Source organism: Populus alba, chromosome 15 (genome assembly GCF_005239225.2).
Source record: "Populus alba chromosome 15, ASM523922v2, whole genome shotgun sequence".
Classification (NCBI taxonomy): domain Eukaryota; kingdom Viridiplantae; phylum Streptophyta; class Magnoliopsida; order Malpighiales; family Salicaceae; genus Populus; species Populus alba.
Window position 1 is genome coordinate 12,136,548 of NC_133298.1, and position 21,594 is coordinate 12,158,141.

The window sequence follows — 21,594 nt, forward strand, 5'->3', positions numbered from 1 at the left end:
ATATCTACAATGTTTTGTGGGTGTGCAAACAATGTCGGCTTAACAATATTTAGTCAACGTGTTTTAGTTTTTTAATTAATTATTACTCGGATAAATACAAGATTATAATTACATTAGGGGTGTACGAGAGTGAGTTTTTAACATTTTTTAATAAAATTATTTTTTTTAAGTGATTTTTTTTAGTATTTTTAAATTGTTTAAAGTGTTAATATTAAAAATAAATTTTTAAAAATTAAAATAAATATTATATTAATATATTTTTAAAATTAAAATTATTTTAAAAAATAATTATTAAGAAGTTCTTCAGCACCGTCAACCAACAGCAATTTTAACATAGAGGGAGGATAGTCGATTAACATGGTGAGGATATTTGGCATCTCCGACCCTGAAAAATAGAAATCTTCAGTCAAAGCTAAGTGGCCTGTCACATATAAGAAAATACAACCCACTCGTAGAGGAACACGTGGAAAGCCTGAATCCGGAGCCGCACCGTCACGCTTCTAATCCAACGGTGAAGATCTGTTCTCTCGCTTAATACAACCCTCCACCATTGACCTACATAAACCCCACTTCCCAATATAGGGTTTTAGTCGAATCCTTCAAAAACCAGAGGGAGTGAAGCCAAACATAAGAAGGTAATCCCTAGTTGTTTGTTCTATTACTGTAATCGGACTTGTTTCTGATTGATTGAGACTGAAATATGCTGTTAACCTCGTCTTTTGATTTGATTTGTGTTAAGTGTTAATGAGAAAAGAAAAGAAAAGATTGTAACTTTATGAGTTTTATCTTTTCATGTTTAGATGTAGTTTATCTTCTTCGTCTTTTCCTTTTATCCGCGGTCTTAATCAGGATTGAGGAGAGACGAGACTGAAATTGTTTTTGTTCGTATTGTTGTTACTGGACCTGGGGTTTTCTGGTTCTTATTAAGTACTTCTGAAGCAACTGATTTTTTTTTTTTTTATTTAAAAAAATCTCTGGCTGATTTTGCCTTGCGTTTCTTGCTGGGCAATCAATCATTCACAACATATGTAAAGCTCCTGCTCTCATTATTCCACGGGGTTAGTTTATTTTGGTTCCTGACTAAGGTTTTGTTTCACTTAGGTTGTACGATGGCGTTTCTTACTAAAGTGGGAAATATGTTACGGCAGACTGCTAACAGGCAGATCAGTTCTGAGATCTCTGCATCCAGACCATCCATCTATCAAGCATTAAGATGCATGTCATCCTCAAAAATTTTCATTGGAGGTGCCTTCTTTTCTTTTATTATTTTTTTCACTTCTTGTTTTGGTGACCTGCTGTGTAATGGCTGGTGCTGAAACCTATCACATCTCATTGCAGGTATTTCTTTCCAGACAGATGACAACGGTCTGAAAGAGGCCTTTGATAAATATGGCAATGTTGTTGAAGGTATGCAATTTGGTTTGCCAAGTTACTTTTCCCAGTTCTAGAGGAAAAATTTATGTGGTGTCTGCCTGTGGGTGTGTGTACCAGTGTCTGTGCAGTTTGTGCTAGCGGGTTTATTTCCTTGGTTTCCTTCCTCACATTTGTGCTGGCATTTCAAATTTCAGTTTAGGTTAATTGCTGATTTGTTTTATTTTTGTTGCAGCAAGAATCATTATGGATCGTGATACTGGCAGATCCAGAGGATTTGGATTCATTACTTACACCTCCAGTGAGGAGGCCTCTAGTGCCATCCAGGCCATGGATGGACAGGTAATTTGCTACTTTATTGTTTTTCTTTTTCCTGTGGCTGGAAGTGGAGATGAGAAGTGCAGAACTATTTTAGCATTTCCTCTAAATTAATTTTCCACTGGGAGAAGTGCAGAATCTTCCATTGTAATTTTTCTCTGATCATCAAATTCTCAATGCCTCTCACCCTGTCATTTAACTTAGTTGAGAGAGCTTACATTCTTCACTTGTATCACCTATCCCCCTCATCGTAGTGTTCATATCATTTTGTTTTGAATTTTGATTCTCACAGGATCTTCATGGTCGCCGCGTTAGGGTGAATTATGCAACTGAAAGGCCTCAGCGTACCTTTAACAATAATTATGGCAACTATGGCGGTGGAGGATACGGCGGCGGCGGGGGATACAGTGGCGGTGGAGGATACGGTGGCGGAGGATACAGCGGCGGTGGAGGATATGGCGGCGGTGGAGGATATGGCTCTAATGATGGTGGTAACTATGGTGGGACAAATGTTAGCTATGGTGATGACAAAACTAATTATGCTGGTCAAAACACTAATGACGGTGGTGCTGGGAATTATGGTGTTGCTGCTGGCGCTGGCAGCAGCGATGGCTATACCAACACCAGTGTTGATGGTGGGTATGATGGAAATGCTGGATTGGGTTACGGCCGGCAATCAGTTTGTGCCAATGAGAGCAGTGGTGATGGTTTTAACCTAGATGATGCATTGGACAAAAACTCCAAGGAAGATGATGATGCTGGTGATTTTTGCAAAAGGGCATAACATAATGCTGTTTCTGGAGGAAGCTGTTGAAGTTGCTTATTAAAGTAAATTTTTTTTTCCTCTCTCCCTACCTTTTTGAACTTTTTATATCACTTTTTCGGATTTGGTTATGTGAAGAGCATCACTTTGAAGTGTTTTCTTTAAGAAACAGAATTTGATAAGAAAATAATTTCAGTTTCTCTCTACGGCTGCTCATTATTTGGCAACTTCATAAGCAGTATTGGTGAGTGGGGACTGAAAAATTGTCTGCTTCAAGTTGTGTTTGCTACTGTTTTTTCAGGGGATGGGTAAAACTAATATTAGCGTAGGTTTTGCTTGATAGATAAACTTTTTTTCTAATCATAGAGAATAACGAGGAAAAAAAAAAAAAAACCAAGGTCTTGTATATAACTTTGTTTCAAATTTTAGTTTTTGTAAAAATTAAAATAACTTGATTTTTATATTATTTTGCATGTCACAGTAGTTTTAACCAAATATAACTTTTAAATCTATTTTTTTAAAAACATCATCTCAAAAGGATTTCTTGAACTTGCTTTTGTTGGACTATAACTATAAAAACTATTACAATGCTTAACACATTTTAGGGTTTATAAAATTTTAGTTTTTTTTGAATCAATGTTTCAAGAAAGAGTTTTTAGTGGATTTATATAAAATGTGATATGTGCTGGTTAATCAAATATTTTTAAATTTGTGAGCAGGGAAAATTATAGATCATAGTATATTGTGCAAAAAAAAAAAAAAAAAAAATAGAGCCTAAAATTGTGGTATGGGGCCTAAAATGATGGTAAGTGTCTGTTTTGTTTTGTGGTAGCTTTTGCTTATTGTTTAACCACATAGAAAAAACTGTTTGGTTTGCCAATTGCCATATAGTTTTTTGTTTCCTTGCACTGGATTAATGAGACTTGCATTTTTATTATGTTGCATGTAAAAATTCATCTTATTAGTTTTAAATAAACATGTTTTTTAAAAATCTATTATTTTTAAACCGCAATACTTACATAAAGCGAAGCTGGGATTGTTGAAGCCATCATTTATTTTCAGCTAAAATTGTCAAAGATATAGAGGAGGGGGGGACAGAGAGAGGTGATAGTTTTGAGAGCGTTTAAGGGCTTATGTTGTCTGTATCAACCTAGCTGGGCTGTTCAGCCCTTGCATGTTGTTGCTTTCGCTTTGTCGTTCCTAAATTTGATTGGTTTGCGCTGCTTCTTCTATTTTTTAAAAGTTTTTCCTGAGGCTTGCTATATCATTTTAAGATCTTATTTCTTCAGATGGAGCTGGTTTTCTTTAGCTATGTTTGCTTTCTTTTATGCATGTTTCATGTTTGATTCTACCTTCTTCCATTAACCAAGCCAATGGCTTTTTGAACCGAGCTGCTTTCCCACAGATATTTCTTGGTTTGTGCAAGGTTGCTAGCTTTTCGTATTTGCTTCCTTGGTGTTTGGCATGAATGTTGCAGTGCTTAAAACAACAACAGCCTTTTAATCGCGCAAGCATGTTTTGAGTTTCAGTCCACCTTAGCTGTCTTGCTGTGCTTTTTGGTGGCACTTGATGCTTAAAATTCCATTTAAATGGCAATATACATGCAAATTATCACTCTTATTTCACTAGCCTAAATTGTTGTTTGCCTTCATTTGCTTTAGACAATCCCCCCCATGCTTTGATCTATACTTTGTTGTGTTTTTCTCTCCTTGGAATTGATGTGTCAGGCTTCGGCATTGCCTTGCTGCCTACTCAGTAATTTTTCAGACTTTTGGTGTTGGGCACTTTTCTTACCACTTTTATGGGTTCTCATTTTTACAGCAGGCTGTTGCACATTTGCCTTTTTTCAATTCCAACTAAAAATGCATGTGTTATAGTTGTGGACACCACTTCTTTAGACAACAAAAAAGGGACCAGAACATTCAAGTGCATTGCATTTTCTTGCTTCTCTTGATAAATACTAAATTGCCTTTACTTTTCACTCGAATTTGCTGGAGTTCGATCTTTGCTTTTGTATGCATATATTTTTCTTTGCCGTATGTTTCACACAAGTATATTCGCCCAATTAGCCTCAGGAAAACGTAGCAAATGCACTTGTAATCATGCTATCTGATATAATTTATTTCTGGGTTATTTTATAAATTTATCTTTTTATATAAAAAATAAAATGAAGACTGATATTTAGATAAAATCTAGCTGAGAGGATTTTACAAAAAAAAAAAAAAATGAAGTTGTAATTTTTGATGGATGGAATCAGAAGTATAATTGTATTTTATTTTACTAAAAATTAGAAAAAACAATGTAAATTCAAGGTCAAATTATATAATTATTGGATAAATCTTCATAAAAATTAAGTTTAAGAATATAATTAGATTTTTATTATGTAGTTTGATTTAATCATGTTTCAAATTAAATGATTTAATTAGGTGTAAGGATTTAATTATACTTTTAATCAAATTAATTTTATTAGGGGTTTAATTAGTAAAAAATTAAGTTTGGAAAGCCCAATTTGAGCCCAATTAAGAAAATTAAAATTTGAAAGATTAAATTTAATTTTTACCAAGTAAATTGATTAAAGTCAGGAGTATAATTGCTAGAAAATCAAAGTTTTAGGGTCATTTAAGAGTTAAATTAAAGTATTCGTAGCCAAGGATTGTTTTGCAAAAAACATTGAATAATGGGGACTCAAGTCAGGAGAAATTAAAAGATGGAAGACCAAATTGAACTTTGGTAAAATTCCTAAATTGAAAAAAATTAAAAGTTTGATGGTCAATTGAGGGTCAAATTACATAAATTCAAGATAAATGATCAAAATAAAAAAAGGTGTTGAATTTGGGATTGACATTGAAGTTTGACAGGGGTAAAATTGTATAAAATTGAAAGTTTAGGTTAATTTGGGATGAAATTGAAAAAAAAATTAAAAAATGAAGGACCAAATTTAATTGTGACAAAATTCCTAAATTAAAACCTTAAATCCCTAAAACGACACTGTTTTGAAAACAATAAAAAAAGAGAGCACATAACGCGTAATTTGGTGGCTGTTTATCTTCTTCATTTTGCTAGAAAAAGCTGCTCGAGTGTTTCCTTTTCAAGGCATTTAATGCTTCATCTCTCCATTAAATTTGACAAAACTTGCATGCAAACGATGACGTGACATCTAACTACACCTTAGTGTGGTCTTTGCTGGCTGATTAATGCCACAATGGCCATGGCACCACCTTATAGTGACCAATCCGACCAGCCCTTCTGCAGTTACTTTGATAGTTCATGATGGTCACTTTGAGCCAACGGTTAAGATCCTTTGGGGTTGACATAAGGGCCACAATTTGACACAATTCTAGACAAAATGTCCATCTTCCACACCCTATAAATTGGGGTGGATTTCATGGCCTGAAGGAGAAAAAAATCAAGTGTAAAGTTAAAAAAAACTAGCCTCCCCTCCCTTTAGTTGTTTCTTCTCTTCACTGTCAATTCTCTTGTCTTTCTCTCTGTCCACCACTTATTTAGCCACCACAACCCTATAACCACCATGAACAACTACCACACAACCTCCTCAAATCCATCCCTTCGCTGGCAACGTGAACCACCACGCCAACTTATCCTTTTTCCTCCCATAGCCAACACCAGTGATCAATTCCTTCATCAACGCCACCGCTAGCCTTATCTAGGCTTCCTAACATGAGGTGACCCCTTCCGTCCCTTTTACTGCAGCTATAACCACTGTACACAAAACATGAATTCGTTCATGTAAAGGTTAAATTAATTAAGATAGTTGCTGGGTTGGGCCAACAACCATGTATATTGGGGCCGGACCTCTTCCAGCACACCTAAAAAAAAAGAACATAAGAAAAAGGGTCTGTTGGGCCATCTTTTGACCCAACCTGACTTGATCGGGCTGAATTTGTTTCGTTCTAAGCCAAATTTAATAATAATAATAATAATATAGAATTATATAATATTATATAAAAAAAAAAAAAAAAAAATTCCAATGGTCATTTCAAAATATTTGTGATTTTTTTGCATGTTTTTTCCAATAATTTTACATAATATCAAGCTATATATTTGTTCTGTAAAATATAGATCCAATATTAAAATATATGGTTTAACTTTTCTTAATTTTTTTTTAAAATTAAAAAAAAAAATTTTAAATTAATTTTCTCTTAAAAAAACTAAAAAAAAAGACAAAATATTTTGTTTTCATGTATACGGCCAAATCCTAAAAGTTTTCTAAGCATACTTTTTATAAAAACAACAAAAATACATCTTTCTCATGTTTTGAAAATGCAAATATGAATATTGTAACTAATTTATGATTATCTGTTAGAGTTTGACTAAAATATAAAAAATCATTCACTTTATATTTAAAGTGTTAATTATTTATAGACTTCAATATTTAGGGTGTAAAATTACACAGTAGAGTACACCCTCAAGTATTAAAGATACAAAATACAAAATAAATGCGATGCTAAAATTTAGATTTTAGAATAGTTAGGATTTAAACCGATAAGGTAGGGACTTCCTCACGAATGAAGATTTACCTTGAACCTTAGACGAGACCAACAAATAGAAACTTGACTTAGAATAACAATCAAATAATAATGCAACTTACCTTAGGTAGGGTGCACTAGAGATGATGCGTCTTCTTCTTATAGAACCAGTTCCTTGAATTCTCGCACACCATAGGTTTCATACTAACCTTAAAATTAGGTGGCGACTCTTGAATTTTGTAATCATAATTTTATGATTATTTCCAAAACCATTTCCTTTCCCAGCACCTCTTAGGAGGCTTAGCGCACTATTCGACGCTGCCTCGCGACACTATCTATTTAGTAAAAATTAAGAGGTGGTGTTTTAACTATACATCACCTCATAAAATACTATTTATTACAATAGTTTTTTTTTTTTTTTTGTGCTTTTGATTCAGCATTTGGTTTATTAGAGATTTTTTTTTTTAATTTGTTGTGATTTGCTTTCTATATGGTTTTCTAGTCTCATGACCCGTGTTGCAAGTTCAATATATTAACTCGATTGACTCAATTTCCCCCCTTTCTTTAAATGGATTTTTTTTTTAATTTCACTATTCAATATTAGATTGATTAAGAGTTAGACTTCATAATTTATTTTAATTTATTTTTTATTAGGTTATCTCGGTTTCATGACTTGGATCATGAGTTTTGTTGGTTAACCTGAGTTGACTTTGATGGTTTTATTGTGTTTGTTTAGATAGATTTTTTTTCAATTTCAATATTCAACAATGGATTAATTTAGAATTGTGCTTCATGATTTATTTCAACTTGTTTTATATGGGGTTATCCTAGTTAAATGACCCGGATTACATGTTTGGCAGGGTAACCTGGGTTGACCCAAGTTATTTTTTTAATCATTTTTAACTATTTTTTTATGCAATTTCATCCTTCAACATCAGCTTGATTGAAAATTGGGCTTTATAATTTGCTTCAATTTACTTTTTATGGGGTTATTTTGGTTTCATGACTTAAGCAGTGGATTTGGTTGGTTAACTTGAGGTGATTCGATTAATTTTTTATCCCTTTTTAATTGATTTTTCTCAATTTTATCCTTCAACATCGAGTTGATTGAGAATTGAAATAAGGGTTTATCCTAGTTTCATAACCCGAGTCACATGTTTGGTAGGGTAACCCGGGTTGAACTAGATTATTTTTTAGGTTTGATTTCTATGAGGTTATTTCAGTATCATAACCTAAATCATGAGTTTAGTTTGTTAACTCGGGTTATTTCAGGTCATTTTTTTGTCCCTTTTTAATTGATTTTTCGAGTTTCATTCTTCAACATTGTGTTAATTGGAAATTGAGCTTTATGACGTTTTTTCAATTTTTTTTTATGAGGTTATATTAGTCTTATGACTCAAGTTGTAGATTTAACAGATTGACTCAAGTAATGCTTTTTTTAATATTTTAATTGATTTCTTTTCAATTTTATCCTTCAATATTAAGTTGATTGCAAATTATGTTTCATAATTTATTTTGATTTGCTTTATATAAGATTATTATAATCTCATAACCTAGATTATGAATTTAGCAGATTAACCTATTTGATCCTAGTTACTTCAATATGTTTGTCTCAATATTTTTTTTTAAAAAAATATTATCATATTTTTTTTAAGTCAAATTATGTTTTTAGTGGTTGTTTGAGTTGTTTTTTGACCCGTTAAGTTAATTGAGTCACATCACATTAATTCTTATATGATTTATTTTTTTTCTATTAAAAAAACATTTGTAATACTTGAATATTATTTTACATTAAAAAATAATTATAATTCAATCCACTGTGTAACATAGGCTAACGATGTAGTTTATCACTATAATATCTCATTATCCCTCTATTTTGCTTTTACATTATTTAGCAGACATCGTAAAATTTGTTTTATTGAACTCGCACATGCAAGCATTAGTTATTCCTTTTTTTTTTTTTTTTGAAATTTTTTGTTTTACTATTTTCTTTATTTCAACTCCTGTACTATATTGTTTTGATGGGCAATCCTGTTACTTGTTGAAACTAAGATCTCTTAGTAGGTATTGCTCCCTACTTGACAGCTTCATTATCGGTTGGAACTAGTTTCATGGATTTGCTTTACATAAACTAGTGCGTGCATCATTAGTGGTAGTTTTTGAATCAATAAAACAAAATATTTGTGTTTCTGGTATTTTAATTCTCTATGTTCTATATATATAGAAGTCTTTCATCAATCTTGAAGGGACTCCAAATTTCAAAATTACAGGTCGTGTAGGTGATCATCATGTTGGTTGCTTGATGGAGGTGGAAACTTTTCTAGAAATAGAAAAAAGAGATAAAAGATGCTGTGATAGCCAAACGTATATCGTTATATAATGCAAAACTTTCTATTAATTGCATGTTTAATGTTCATTGTCATCCACTGAAAACAACAACCTTTGTGCATTTAGCACTACAGGAGAACCTTTCTTGGTCTTCTCTACAATTTGCTTGATCAACTGCTTCTCCATCTCATCATCACAATCACTGTTTTCATCTTCACTTATCCTATCATAAAGCAATTCCTCAATTCCTGCGCCATACTCTGCCGATGACTTTAATGGACCCGTGTGTAGATCATTTGGTGTCCTTTCTTGATTATGTGAAGAAAGTGAAAAAGAACCATTTGCCCTGCCATTTTGATCCCATGACACCCTCTGGTCAAATAGATGCAAGCCCGCTTGATTGTCTTCAAAATCCCCTGACAGTGAATCTTCTTCCTCAGATTCATTCATCTTGTTTAGCTCTTCATATGCCTCATTGTACGCATCCAGGGCTTCCCTGGATAAATTCATAACTAGAGGCTGATTTATGCAACTGAAATCTCCTTCAACAACTGGACTTACTTCCCCAGAGGAGTATCTTAGCTCGGTGGTTGAAAACAACCTTTGAACATTCTTATGTTCTGATTCCAGGAGTTGCACCTTCCTCTGGCTGTTTTGAAGGGCTGTCTCAAGCTCCTTCACACGCTCTTGAAGTCTTGACTGAATAACCTCATGGAGATGCAAGCTCAATTCTCGTGGTGAAACTGCATAATTAGCAGAGCAAGTAGGGGAGGTGCCCCTTGCATCTCGATTTGACTCAGATTGAGCAGCAGCTTGCCCATTGACCACGTCAAGCCTCAGTTCTCCTCGAGCAAAATCTGCTGTAGAGTCTGGGTCAAGCTGGATGATTTTGAACTCTATTAGAACTTGTAAAATACTTGGTACAATGAAGCCATGCACATCCCTAAGGAAAAACCATGAAAAGCTACACAATAAACAAGTAACAGTAAAGGTTCTTCCTATGGCATTGAGAAGATTATATTATTATTTGTTTTTTTTTTTTTCCATCCTTTACTATCGTGTGCTAACTTTGGCTTTCAAAAATGCTGCCCCTGTCAGCAAGCATGAATATAAAACATGGCTATAGTTATGTGACAGGTTTTGAATCATCAATATCCATGCAGGTCATAGCCATTCAATTCTATGCTGACAGGTGGTACGACACGGTGAGCACCAGAGTAACCATATTTATGAAAGTGAGCCCAAATCTATTGCATTAAAAGTTCATATGAGACTGGTCCCAAAGAAAACAGGATTGAAAAAGAGAACAAAAAACAAAGAAAGAAGGGCAACTCCAGAGGCTGACCAGAACATCATAGAGAACAGGGGGGTGAGGACAAGGCAACATTTAATGCAAGCGAACCCAGCAGATAGGCAGTGATGAGAGAGTGGTGCACGACAGCTTTGAGGGTTGTTATGAATCTGAGTTTCAGGGCTGTTTAAGGCTTGCTTAATGTGGGTTTCTGCTGGGATGTGAGGATGTGGGACAGATTTCTATCAGCCACACCTATGGTAAGGAAAAATCTAGGGTTCTTAGGAGTCACACCCAAGGGAGATTGAGTCAAGCAATAAAAAATTGCTGGAAATTATTTGATAATATTGCATTGAAAACATTGAAAGACTACAATGCTTATTTAAACAGCTTTAGTAGTCCAAGTCCAAGGCCATGAATTCCTATGCTTCCAGCATAACTATTCCTATTTAGAATAGGAAAACCTAATAACTTTAGGACTAATAAAATAAAATGCTAAAAAGAAATAAGGCCTAGACTGTGATTTCCAGATTTTCAAGCAACCTGGAAATTCCTAAAATACCCTCAGTAAAGCTCCCATCATTAGTCATGTGCCAAATCAATGCTCGAGCAAGGATATCATTCTTAGAATGCCTTCTAAGGACTTTTGGAGACTGCTGCTAGTGTGCCCCAACGGAAAGCTCTGGACAATCTTGAATGGTTTAACTTTGCTGCTACAGGGGAACCATAATTAAACTAAATTTGCTCGCATAATTGTCAGACTTGTTACTTGGGGAGACTTCCCCAACAAAGATGAGAAATGCTGAGCTATGTAATGGCATCAAAAAATTATGAAAAACAATTTAATTGCACAGGAAAAAAATATTATGTGACAGTTAAACATAAAAGTCACAGACAATGAATAGGATTTGTTAAATTGAAATTGGATAACTATGACAATTTTCTGCTTTAATGATAGTGTATATGGAGTTGGATTATGATGCTTAGGAGATATAATAACAAACTAGGATAACATTTGATTAGTTTTTCTAAAATACTTGGAACCAAGTTTCACACTCGTAACTCAAGGGCACATAAAATTTGAAACCTTCACAATTGACAAGCTAAGGTCATGAGTGGCTAGCATGTGTTATAAAAGCGTAAAAACATTTATGCAGTCATAAAAGAAAGCATGTTGGCCATTATATTTCAACATACCATCAAAGGTTGGTTTTCTTTTCCACCTCTCTATGTGATCTATTGTTGTGTGAATTTGAAACACATAACAATACTATTCAAGATATTTCTAGTAGATCTATCTATTTATTTACTAAAAGAAGATAATTTTATCAGAAAGGAAAGAAATAAGAATTACAGCAGGGTGTTTCTAGTAGATGATAACAAAGTAAAAGATCATGAACTAAGGAAATAGCCATGACGCTTGGGTGAGGCAGTAAAACATATTCGCTTATAATTGTTTCTACGCTGCTAAAGATTTCCAGTTAAACACGGAAACAATGAACGGATTATCACAGTAAAGGCACGATAACCAATAGATCTATAAACCAAACAAATGCTGACCAGAAGTTAGGTACTCTAAATATTTATTTGATTATCTGAAAACTGGGCCTAAATGTTCTGAGAAGCAGAATTAATTGGTTGGTGATGTCATAATGCAGAACCTTGTCAATGAAGTCCACATACATGACTCCGAAACTGTCAGCCCCTTTTTACCCCTACACACTACAATAATTTTAATCCACTCTGAAAAAAAATGGACATTCGAACTAGCCTTTCTTGATAAAATGGCAAAAAAATCTCACATTCTAAGCAGCTCTAATACATTCTCACTCTAAAAAAGAAGGGTTAATAAATGATATATCATCTCACTTTCACCCCCCCCCCCCAAAAAAAAAAAAAAAAAAAACAAAAATATCATACTACTCGATCTCAAATACCTAAAATATATTTGCAAAAGGGAACAGATAAACTACCAATATAAATTTCCCGAACTACCATGTTTCAATAAAAAAAGGGAACAATTATCTGCATTTACAAAAAAATGCAAGCATGTAGACACAAAACTTATTGTCAGGACACTTAGATTCCTGAACTAGGCACCTTTCTAAACCACACTACAGCAATCACAGCCAGGCTTTGCACTGACAATTCCTGGGAGTCCTCAGCAAACTAGCAAATAATATCTCTATCCTATATCGATCTATAAAAGAATAAGAAGACAGCAGGATAAATAAATCATATAAGAGGAACTGAATGATGTTAAATTGACACGTGCATTACCTCCTAGTTAAAGAAATTATACAGAATCAAATAATACTTGTCAAGTTCTAAAACATACCTGCCAGTTATTTTCATAGTAAATATTTGAAAATGGAAAAGCAATCACAAACAAAAGATGAGCCATTGAGCATGAATGCAACAAATTACACAATCTCACGCAATGAACATAGCCAATCAGAGTGAAACTAATTTTTCAAGCTCTCAAGAATGCTAAACAACTTACCACAACAAGTTCAGACAATCTTCTCGGGGGACCAGATGGATTCATGTTTAGCCCCAACCTCTCAAGCTCGGCTTCAAGCTCTGCTTCAATTTTACTCATGGACTCTGGACTCTGCTCTGTGTTCTCATTGTATGATACTGCACCAATGTTGTTCATTGAATCATTCACATTCTGTATGAGGAGATGTGGATTCGATGCCCTGTAGTGAAAAGAGTTATCACAGGTATCTTGTGATTCATTGTTCTCATTTGCCAGTTGCTTCACAGTCAATGAATCCTTCATCTCAAGTTCCTCTTGTAGATCTTGAACCAAGTTCTGAGTATGTTCCAAATCTTCTTTTAGCTGGTTTACTTCTCTTCCATTAGCCATGAGAGAAGAGATTATACCAATAGAAACACCCAAACAGAATAAAACTGTTCCATCATGTGAACCTGATGAGTAAAAAAAGCATTAGGGTTGCAAATAACATATTATTTAAGAAATGAGTTAAGAGTTATTAGAAAAATGATTATGCACCTAAGTTATGGTTAAAGAAGATTTTATCTAATATGGAAAATCAAAACAAGTAATGCGATTCTTCATCAACAAAGAGATTTTCTAGTCTAAGAATAGATAAGCTTCTTACTTTAAGGGTTTGAATTTCAGTCTTGGGTTATTTCGTAAGATGGGGAAGAAGAACTGTAATTTCTGCATGTTCCAGAATCAGGGGTATTTAGTAATCTTCAGAATGACTTGAAAGTTCTTATTTAGGAATTTGGGGTTTGAGTCTTTAAAGTTATGCTTGGTTATTGGCTCTGCACAAAAGAGATGGACAACTAGGACAAAGGGGACAAGACGGAACAAAAGACAGAGACAAAGTTATGCTGGCAGGTGGTGTACAAGACAAAGTAAATGTCTTTGTATTCTATTTGGTTGAGGAGTGGCAAGACAAAACAAAAACATAAAAGTCTGTTTTGTCTTCGATATATTCTACCCATCAAACTTGCATTGTTTGGAACAATAAATAAAGATCATTATTTTCACGTTAGTTTATAAAGAAGCATAATTTTTTTTTTGAACTAACTTAAAATGATAATTTTTCCATTCATCAAAACCAATTTAAAACAAAATTTATAATCATCATAAATAAGATAATTCATTGCTAAAAAGATAACGTAATTAAATTATGATTTACTCGGTCATTAAATCATTTCTCCAAATATATTTAATAATAAAAAAATTATCAAACCAATCATATGTCAAATAAAATATTTGCACCAACATAGTTAAAATCTAACATAGTTGGAAATGCAAGATAATAATTTCACCACAAATGCATATTTTTGGTTATCATTCAACGCCCACCTTTTCATCATTTTTTTATTAAAATTAGCATATTTTTTTTATGATTTTTGCTTTCATATTTTCTAGTTTTCAAATCTACTTGTGGAAATTAAGATAATTAAAACTAAAAGAAAGAATGGAGGGAGACTAAAAATTGAAATTTTGTCTCCGTCTCTACATCCAGACTTGTTTTTTTCCTTTGTGTCTCTGTCTCTTTTGTCCTAGAACAATAACCAAAAGCTATTTAATAGTTTATTCTGTTTAGTTTCTTTCCTAACCAAGTAAGGATCAGTAACCATAGTCTTTTAAGGAGTACTAGTCTTTATAAATAGAGATGTTATGTTTTATTTTCAGTAGAGTTGAATTACCAACTAAAATTGAGTTTTGAGTAATTTTGGAGGCTTGGTGCCCAAGGTTTCTTCTCCTTTCCCTAGTTCTTCTATTTTCTCTTAATTTCACTTATTTTTTGCTTTTATATACTGCCACTACAGTTCTGCAAGCCATGTTCACAGCCTAATTTCTCCTTATTTCTTCTATTCTACACTATTTCTGCAAATAACAAAACCTAGTTCACAACAAAACCTTCATACAGCACAAATCCCAAATCTGTCCACAATCAAAACATGATCTTCAGCATGCCAGCTGAACTGACTAAACTAGAAAAGGGTCCACAAACTAGCACACATGGTCTTGCCAGATATTTCTAGACACTAGTGGCTATATATGTCTATAATAAGCATTTATGAAATAAAGAGCTACAGATGCCAGTGAGAGAAGGAAACAGATTGCTCTGAAACAATTTGGCATAAATAAAAAACCTAAAAATACTGAATCCTACAGAAAATGAGTCAATTGCAATATTTGCATAAAATAAAGGTTCTCTATGTTTATGAGAAATGCACTGTGTTTGAACCTTTAAGGAGAAAATTACTGGTGCAGCTGAAATTTGAAATACCACCTTGTCCTAATGACAGAAAAGGGGGAAATGATTATTTGGAAATTTTTGCAACTATCATTGGTTCAAGTGATTCATATATCATTTTAATTTTTGTTTCCTCTTCCATCAAAAGATCTCTTGGGCTTAGTGATGGCAACTAAATGGCATGTCAGCATGCACAACTTCCATACTGATGAAAAGAAACAACAAGCAAGTAGTATTTCTAAAAATATGTACCTCCAGATTTCTATTGCTTTCAAGAAATAACACAGTAAGAAAAGGAAAATTAAGTAAACGAAGATGGTGCACAGATTTTGGAGTAGCAGAACAGACTCATTCATTGCTTCTTAATGGAAAAATAAGTTCATTCTTGGATCCAAATCTGGAAACATAAACATTAATAAGCGAGAACAATAAATGAGTTAAATATTTTTCATCCAACTAGCATTTGTTTCACAAGATAAACAAGAGTTCACTATGAGAAGAATACCATTTGGTGACTGTAGGTGCTTTTGGGAACTGCTCGATCTTTCATTCTGCCCCTTTCCACTCTTAGATTTTATCTTCTTCAGGTGATCTGAAAATCCAATTTTTGGTAGTGGAGGGACTCCACAAACAACTTCCTCCTTGTGCCACCTATTATTATCACTTGCAATTTGTGCACTTAAAGAATCCCTATCTGCTCTGCTAATTATTTGCTTTCCATCAGTTATCAGTAATGGCTTCATAATAGTGGATGGTGACCGGAGAGCACTAAGCACATATTCTTCCATTCTAGCATGTTCCTTGTATAACTGAGCCATAAGACAGCTATCTAGTGAGCTAAAAGGTTTGACAACATGGCTGCCTGAATGTTTAGTTCTAAGAGAGTTCTTGCCAGAACAATGAAAAGAATCCAATTCACCTGTATAAGGGTTACTGGAATTATCATCCATATTATCATTCAGCCCATTTCCATCCTCATTTTCTTTTAAGTTTTCATTTACTGAGAATCCAGGTGGTAAGCTCGACATAGAAAGCACATTGCAATCATCATAAGTTCTCAATCTTACAATCCTTTCACCAAAACTACTAGTAGATGGTGCTTCAGTGTCTGAAGCACCGTCCAAATGGTACATATCAGAGAATCCTCCATCTGAAAAGTGTCTTCCATTTGTAAGAGTGTCTTCAGCTTGTTTCCTTCTAATCAATTTATGAAAGGGAGAACTTGAGGTTTCAGGTTTCTCGCAAGTGGAGGTTCCAGAAGACAACTCCAATGAACTAGCCCTATGTTTTGAAAGATTTTGCCAATATTTAGCTATATATCCGGCAGCGGCAGCGGCTCCAACAACCCATAAATCCATATCTGCTCTCCTTCCACGAAGAAGAAAAAGAGAGTAATACCTCCCTAATTCCAAGGCATCCTCATTGTTTCAATTTTCACCATTAAAATCCTGAAAACAACTACCATTAATTCAAAGAAAGAAAAAAGCCTTCCTAATCTCAAGCATTCAAAATTGTCGACCTGTTCAAACTAATAAAGAGTTTGAAAATGAAAGCCGCTTCCACAGAACGGAAACACTAACAGAACAGCACGAAGCAAGTTTTTCTCTTTGTAACTATTGCCAGCACTTTCTCAACGATCTAAATCCAACAAACAAAATCCACAATATGAAGCAAGAATCAACTGCTATAAAGAATTACAAACAAATGAGTAGAATCCACTATTCCAAGTCTGAATAACAAATTTATATAAGCCAAAACTGAATATCACAACTCATTCACAGATTATTAATCTAAAATGTACTCACTTGACTTCCAACCCCATCAATCAAAACTCCTACAGAATCCATTAAAGGAACCCTCTTAAGGAAAAGGCAAGATATCCAAAAATTATACCCATTTGAAAGCAGCCTCTGAAGTGCAAAACCCATCAATGGAAACAACCCAGGAAGTTTTAACCTTTGAGCGAAAGGGATTGGCTTTTGGAAAGCCTGGGACTTGTCGAAGCAAAAGAGAGCAGAGAACAATGCTTTTGTTGTGTTGGTGTTGTAATGAATCTTTCTGGTTATTGAGGAGGAGAATGTGGATTCCTTGGAAGAATAACACCCATAGCGACGTTATCTACACAAAACAACTCAGATTTTCTTCTTTCTTTTTTCAACATTACAACGACAACACACCTACTTTTATTTTACATTATTAGTAGAGTTAAAAATATGCGTCTTAAAAAGGTATTTTTATATATAAAAAATTAAATTAATATTTTGTAAATATTTTTTTAATAATTTTCATTTACTGATATTAAAAATAAAAAATATTATTTTAATATATTATTAAATAAAAATATTTTTGAAAATATAATATAATAACTCTACGCAAACTAATAATTGATAAAACCAAGGCTGAAAGCGTAAACCTGAAACTATTAAATTACAATATATATATATATAAACACACACTATAACTTATTTTCAAATATATTTATAACATTAATTCACTATAATTATGTTTTTTTTTCCCCTTCTGAAAATCCATAATTTGATAGTGTTCGGCAACGACTGCATGTTTGCTAAAACCTTAAATTGTTTTTATTTAAAATTATATAATATATATATATATATATATATTTTGTACTTGGTAGTGTGATTTGCTGTATATGTGTCAAAAAAAAAAATTATTTTATATTTTTTAATATTAATGTAAAAAAATATTTTAAAAATTAATTACTACTTTTGTAATAAACATTACCAAATAGATATGGGATAAACACTCCTAGTTAGTTAGTAAATCTGCACTTATATACATAACATTAATTTACCCCCCCCCCCCCAATAAATAGATTCCAAAAATGCGTAACAAGTAGATAGAAAAGGGATAACCACCGGTGGCTAGTTAATACATAAGCACTTAAAGCTTATGATTAACTAGGATGAAGATGTATTTGAAAATATAATTATAATTATTTTTTAAAATATTTTTTATTTAGAAATACATGGTATGTGCAATAATTTAAATTTTTTGTACCTAAACGGTAACTCTATCTCAGTGACTCCAATTTCATTTTTTTAATTATTATAGAATGAAAAAAAAATTATAAAACTCAATTCTCAATTAATCTAATGCTGAAGGATAAAATTTAAAAAAGAACATAAAAAACCACTTGAGTCAATATACCAAACTCATGACCCGAGTCATGAGATCGAGATAACCTCATAGAATACAAACCAAAATAAATTATGAAATTTAATTCCTAATCAATGCAATATTTAAGGATGAAATTGAAAAAAAATCAATTGAAAAAAGGAAAAAATAATTATATGAGCCAACCGTCTTAGCTCACGACTTGAGTCATAAGACCATGATAATCCTATAAAGAAAAAATCAAGAAAAAATCATGAAGTCATATTTATAACCAACCTAATGTTGAAGGATGTAATTGAAAAAAATCAATTAAAAAAATAACAAAAAAAAACCCGTGTCAACTTGGCAAACGTGTAAAACTCGTGACCCGAGTCATGAAATCGTGATAACTCATAGCAAGCATATATATATATATATATATATATATATATATATATATATATAATCATGAATCCCATTTCCCAATCAATTGTATATTGAAAGATGAGGTTGAGAAAAAAACCAATAAAAAAAGGACCAAAAAATGACCTTGTTAACATAGATACCCCGCAAAACTCGTGACTCGGGTTATGAGACCAAGATATCTTCATAGAAAGCAAATCAAACTAAATTATAAAACTTAATACCCAGTAAATCTAATGTTAAAGGATGAAATTGAAAAAAAAAAACTAAGTTTGAATTTTTTTAAAAAAATCTAAAACATTTTGAGGACTTAAGTGAAAAAAACCTCAACATTTAAATGTTCATTGCTGCAGTGAAATGTCAATACTTTTAAGTATATGTTAATGACCAAAATTTTTAACATATTTTTAGATTTTAACTTTTATAAATCTAAATATATTATATTTTGCTCAATTATTATTGATTCTTTTTTTATTTCATATTAAATATTAATTTGATTAGAAATTGAGTTTTATAATTTATCTTGATTTATTTTTTATATGTTTATTTTGGCCATATGACTTAAGTTTTGGATTTTGTAGATTGACTTGAATAATTTTATTTCTTTTTTAATTGATTTTTTAAAATTGTATCCTTCAATATTGTATTATTTGAGAATTCAATTTCATAATTTATTTGGATCTCATGACCCATTTTGTAAACTTGATAGGTTAACTTAAACTGATTTGGTCGATACAATATGTTTATGTTTTTAATATATATATATATATATATATATTAAAAAATATCATTTTAATTTTTTTTAAGTCAAACTTCATGTTTATTGATTATTTAAGTTGCTTTTAAAATTGTTAGGTTGATATGTTCACATCAAGAAAACCCATTATATGATTTAGTTTTTTTTTTTCTACTATAAAAAATATTAGTAATACTCGAACATTTTTTTTACATTGAAAAATTAATATAATTTAAGCACGAGATAATAGTTCATTTAATCTTCTAGTAACAAGTTAAAGGTTAACTAACTTGTCAAATAAAATTGGACATGTTGTAAATAAAATAATTTTTTTTTTATAGAAACTAACTAGCTTGTCAAACAAAGTGACATGTTGCAAATAAAATAAAATTTATTATTTTTAAAGAAACTAATAAAACAAAATTGAAAAAAAAATTAGGTCATGTTATGAGAAGTAGACATTGTAATCTTAAAAAGGAAGATATTGAAAGGCGAAGCACAAGAAATGTAGGGAGCTAAAAATCACGAGCTCCATATCACTATTCTTTGTCACTGGGCTAGAGGTTAAAATTTTATATATATATATATATATATATATATATATATATATATATAATTCTAGCAATGTCATAAATTTAATATAAATATTTTTTTGAGTTAACACTATTAAAATAAGAAAATCTAATTAGAAAAGAACGTGAAATAGACGAAAAGAACTAATTAAGTGGTTTTTTTAAACTAGAAAGATGATTTATTTTATAGAACTAAAAATACTAATTTATAATTACTCCGCAAGTCACGTGCCGAACATTGTATCTTTGTTTTTGTCAAGAGGGCGATCATATCTAAGGTCTCTCTCTCTCTCAGAATATCCAAAGGCCAGAAACAAATAGAAGACTCCACGGCCACATCGATACCTCTCTTTCTTTCATGTTTTCAATATCCGTACACTCACTCGAGATTCAATAGATATTTCTCAATGGGCGTGTGGTGTAATTGTTGTCATTAGCTTTATTAATAAATTAAAAGAGTAAATTACTCCGAGTAATTTTTTTTGTTTTATTTATTTATTTTATAATTAAGTTTTTAAATATTATATTTTTAATTTAAAATTTAAAAGCGGATAACACTTTGTATTCTTGGAAGTTAATGTGAAAAAAATTAATAAAAATATATATTTATTTACAAAACTGTTATTATATTTAAAATATTAAATTTTTAAAACATAATCCTGTATAAAAAAATTAGAAAACCTAGCCCCATTAATTTCCATCTTCTTTTCCTTTCTCTCTAATTTGTTAAAATTTTATTTTCTCGGTATAGGATGATAGAGAGATCAAAGTATCTTAAGTTTCACTACAAAACTAGTTATTATAGTATTCTTGTATGGAAATCAACATTTTACTATTCTTTCATGATGAAGAATTACTTCGGTGATCTATATTGGATACCCAATAATCTAGTTAACACATATTAGTTGTTAAATATTCCAGTATTTCTATTTGAAAGATAATAAGCCAAACGACATTTATTGGTTGCCAATCAATATAATATTTTCATTTGAAAGTTAATAATTCGGTCAACCTATCTTGATTGCCAATCAATTTGGTATTCCTTAACGAATACCAATCAATCCTAACATCATATATATCTTTTTTTTTTGTCTACTAACCGTGTAATGATCTACACTTTTATAAATCAACTAATTTACACAATAAAAATAATGAAGCTTTTAAAAAAGAGTTTATACAAGGTACTGAGTGCTTACCTACAATCTGATTATAAGCAGTTCCACCATCACGCTGAATCACCCTAACGGTCTTCCCTGCATTGACAAGTTTTTCCATTAATTATCATTTTCACTTAACAACACAGTCCTTATTCATCGTAACATTCATTATAGTTCTATTCAAGTTTTTCATCTATATTTTCAAATCATTTACTATACAAAAAAATCAACTTAATTATAAATAATTTCATGATTCCTTCAACTCTTATCAATTTTACATAAT

General features: G+C 32.0%; 2 protein-coding genes across 3 annotated transcripts; one reads left to right on the forward strand and one right to left on the reverse strand.

Moving 5' to 3' along the window:
* The first annotated feature begins 360 nt into the window (after positions 1-360).
* On the forward strand, positions 361-2,537 carry LOC118033339 (uncharacterized). Its single transcript, XM_035038283.2, has 5 exons — positions 361-635; positions 1,102-1,245; positions 1,339-1,407; positions 1,607-1,713; positions 1,982-2,537. The coding sequence occupies exons 2-5, from the start codon at positions 1,110-1,112 to the stop codon at positions 2,471-2,473; spliced, it is 804 nt and encodes a 267-aa protein (XP_034894174.1). The 5' UTR covers positions 361-635; positions 1,102-1,109; the 3' UTR covers positions 2,474-2,537.
* Positions 2,538-9,294: 6,757 nt separating this feature from the next.
* Positions 9,295-17,250, reverse strand: LOC118033335 (uncharacterized). Of its 2 annotated transcripts, none has more exons than XM_035038276.2 (4): positions 17,200-17,250; positions 15,812-16,754; positions 13,062-13,492; positions 9,295-10,146 (listed from the first exon to the last, which is right to left on the reverse strand). In XM_035038276.2, the coding sequence occupies exons 2-4, from the start codon at positions 16,662-16,664 to the stop codon at positions 9,346-9,348; spliced, it is 2,085 nt and encodes a 694-aa protein (XP_034894167.1). In that variant the 5' UTR covers positions 16,665-16,754; positions 17,200-17,250; the 3' UTR covers positions 9,295-9,345. The 2 variants fall into 2 exon arrangements, with proteins under 2 accessions (XP_034894167.1, XP_034894166.1); XM_035038275.2 differs by having other exon boundaries at positions 17,112-17,245.
* Between the last annotated feature and the right edge of the window lie 4,344 nt (positions 17,251-21,594).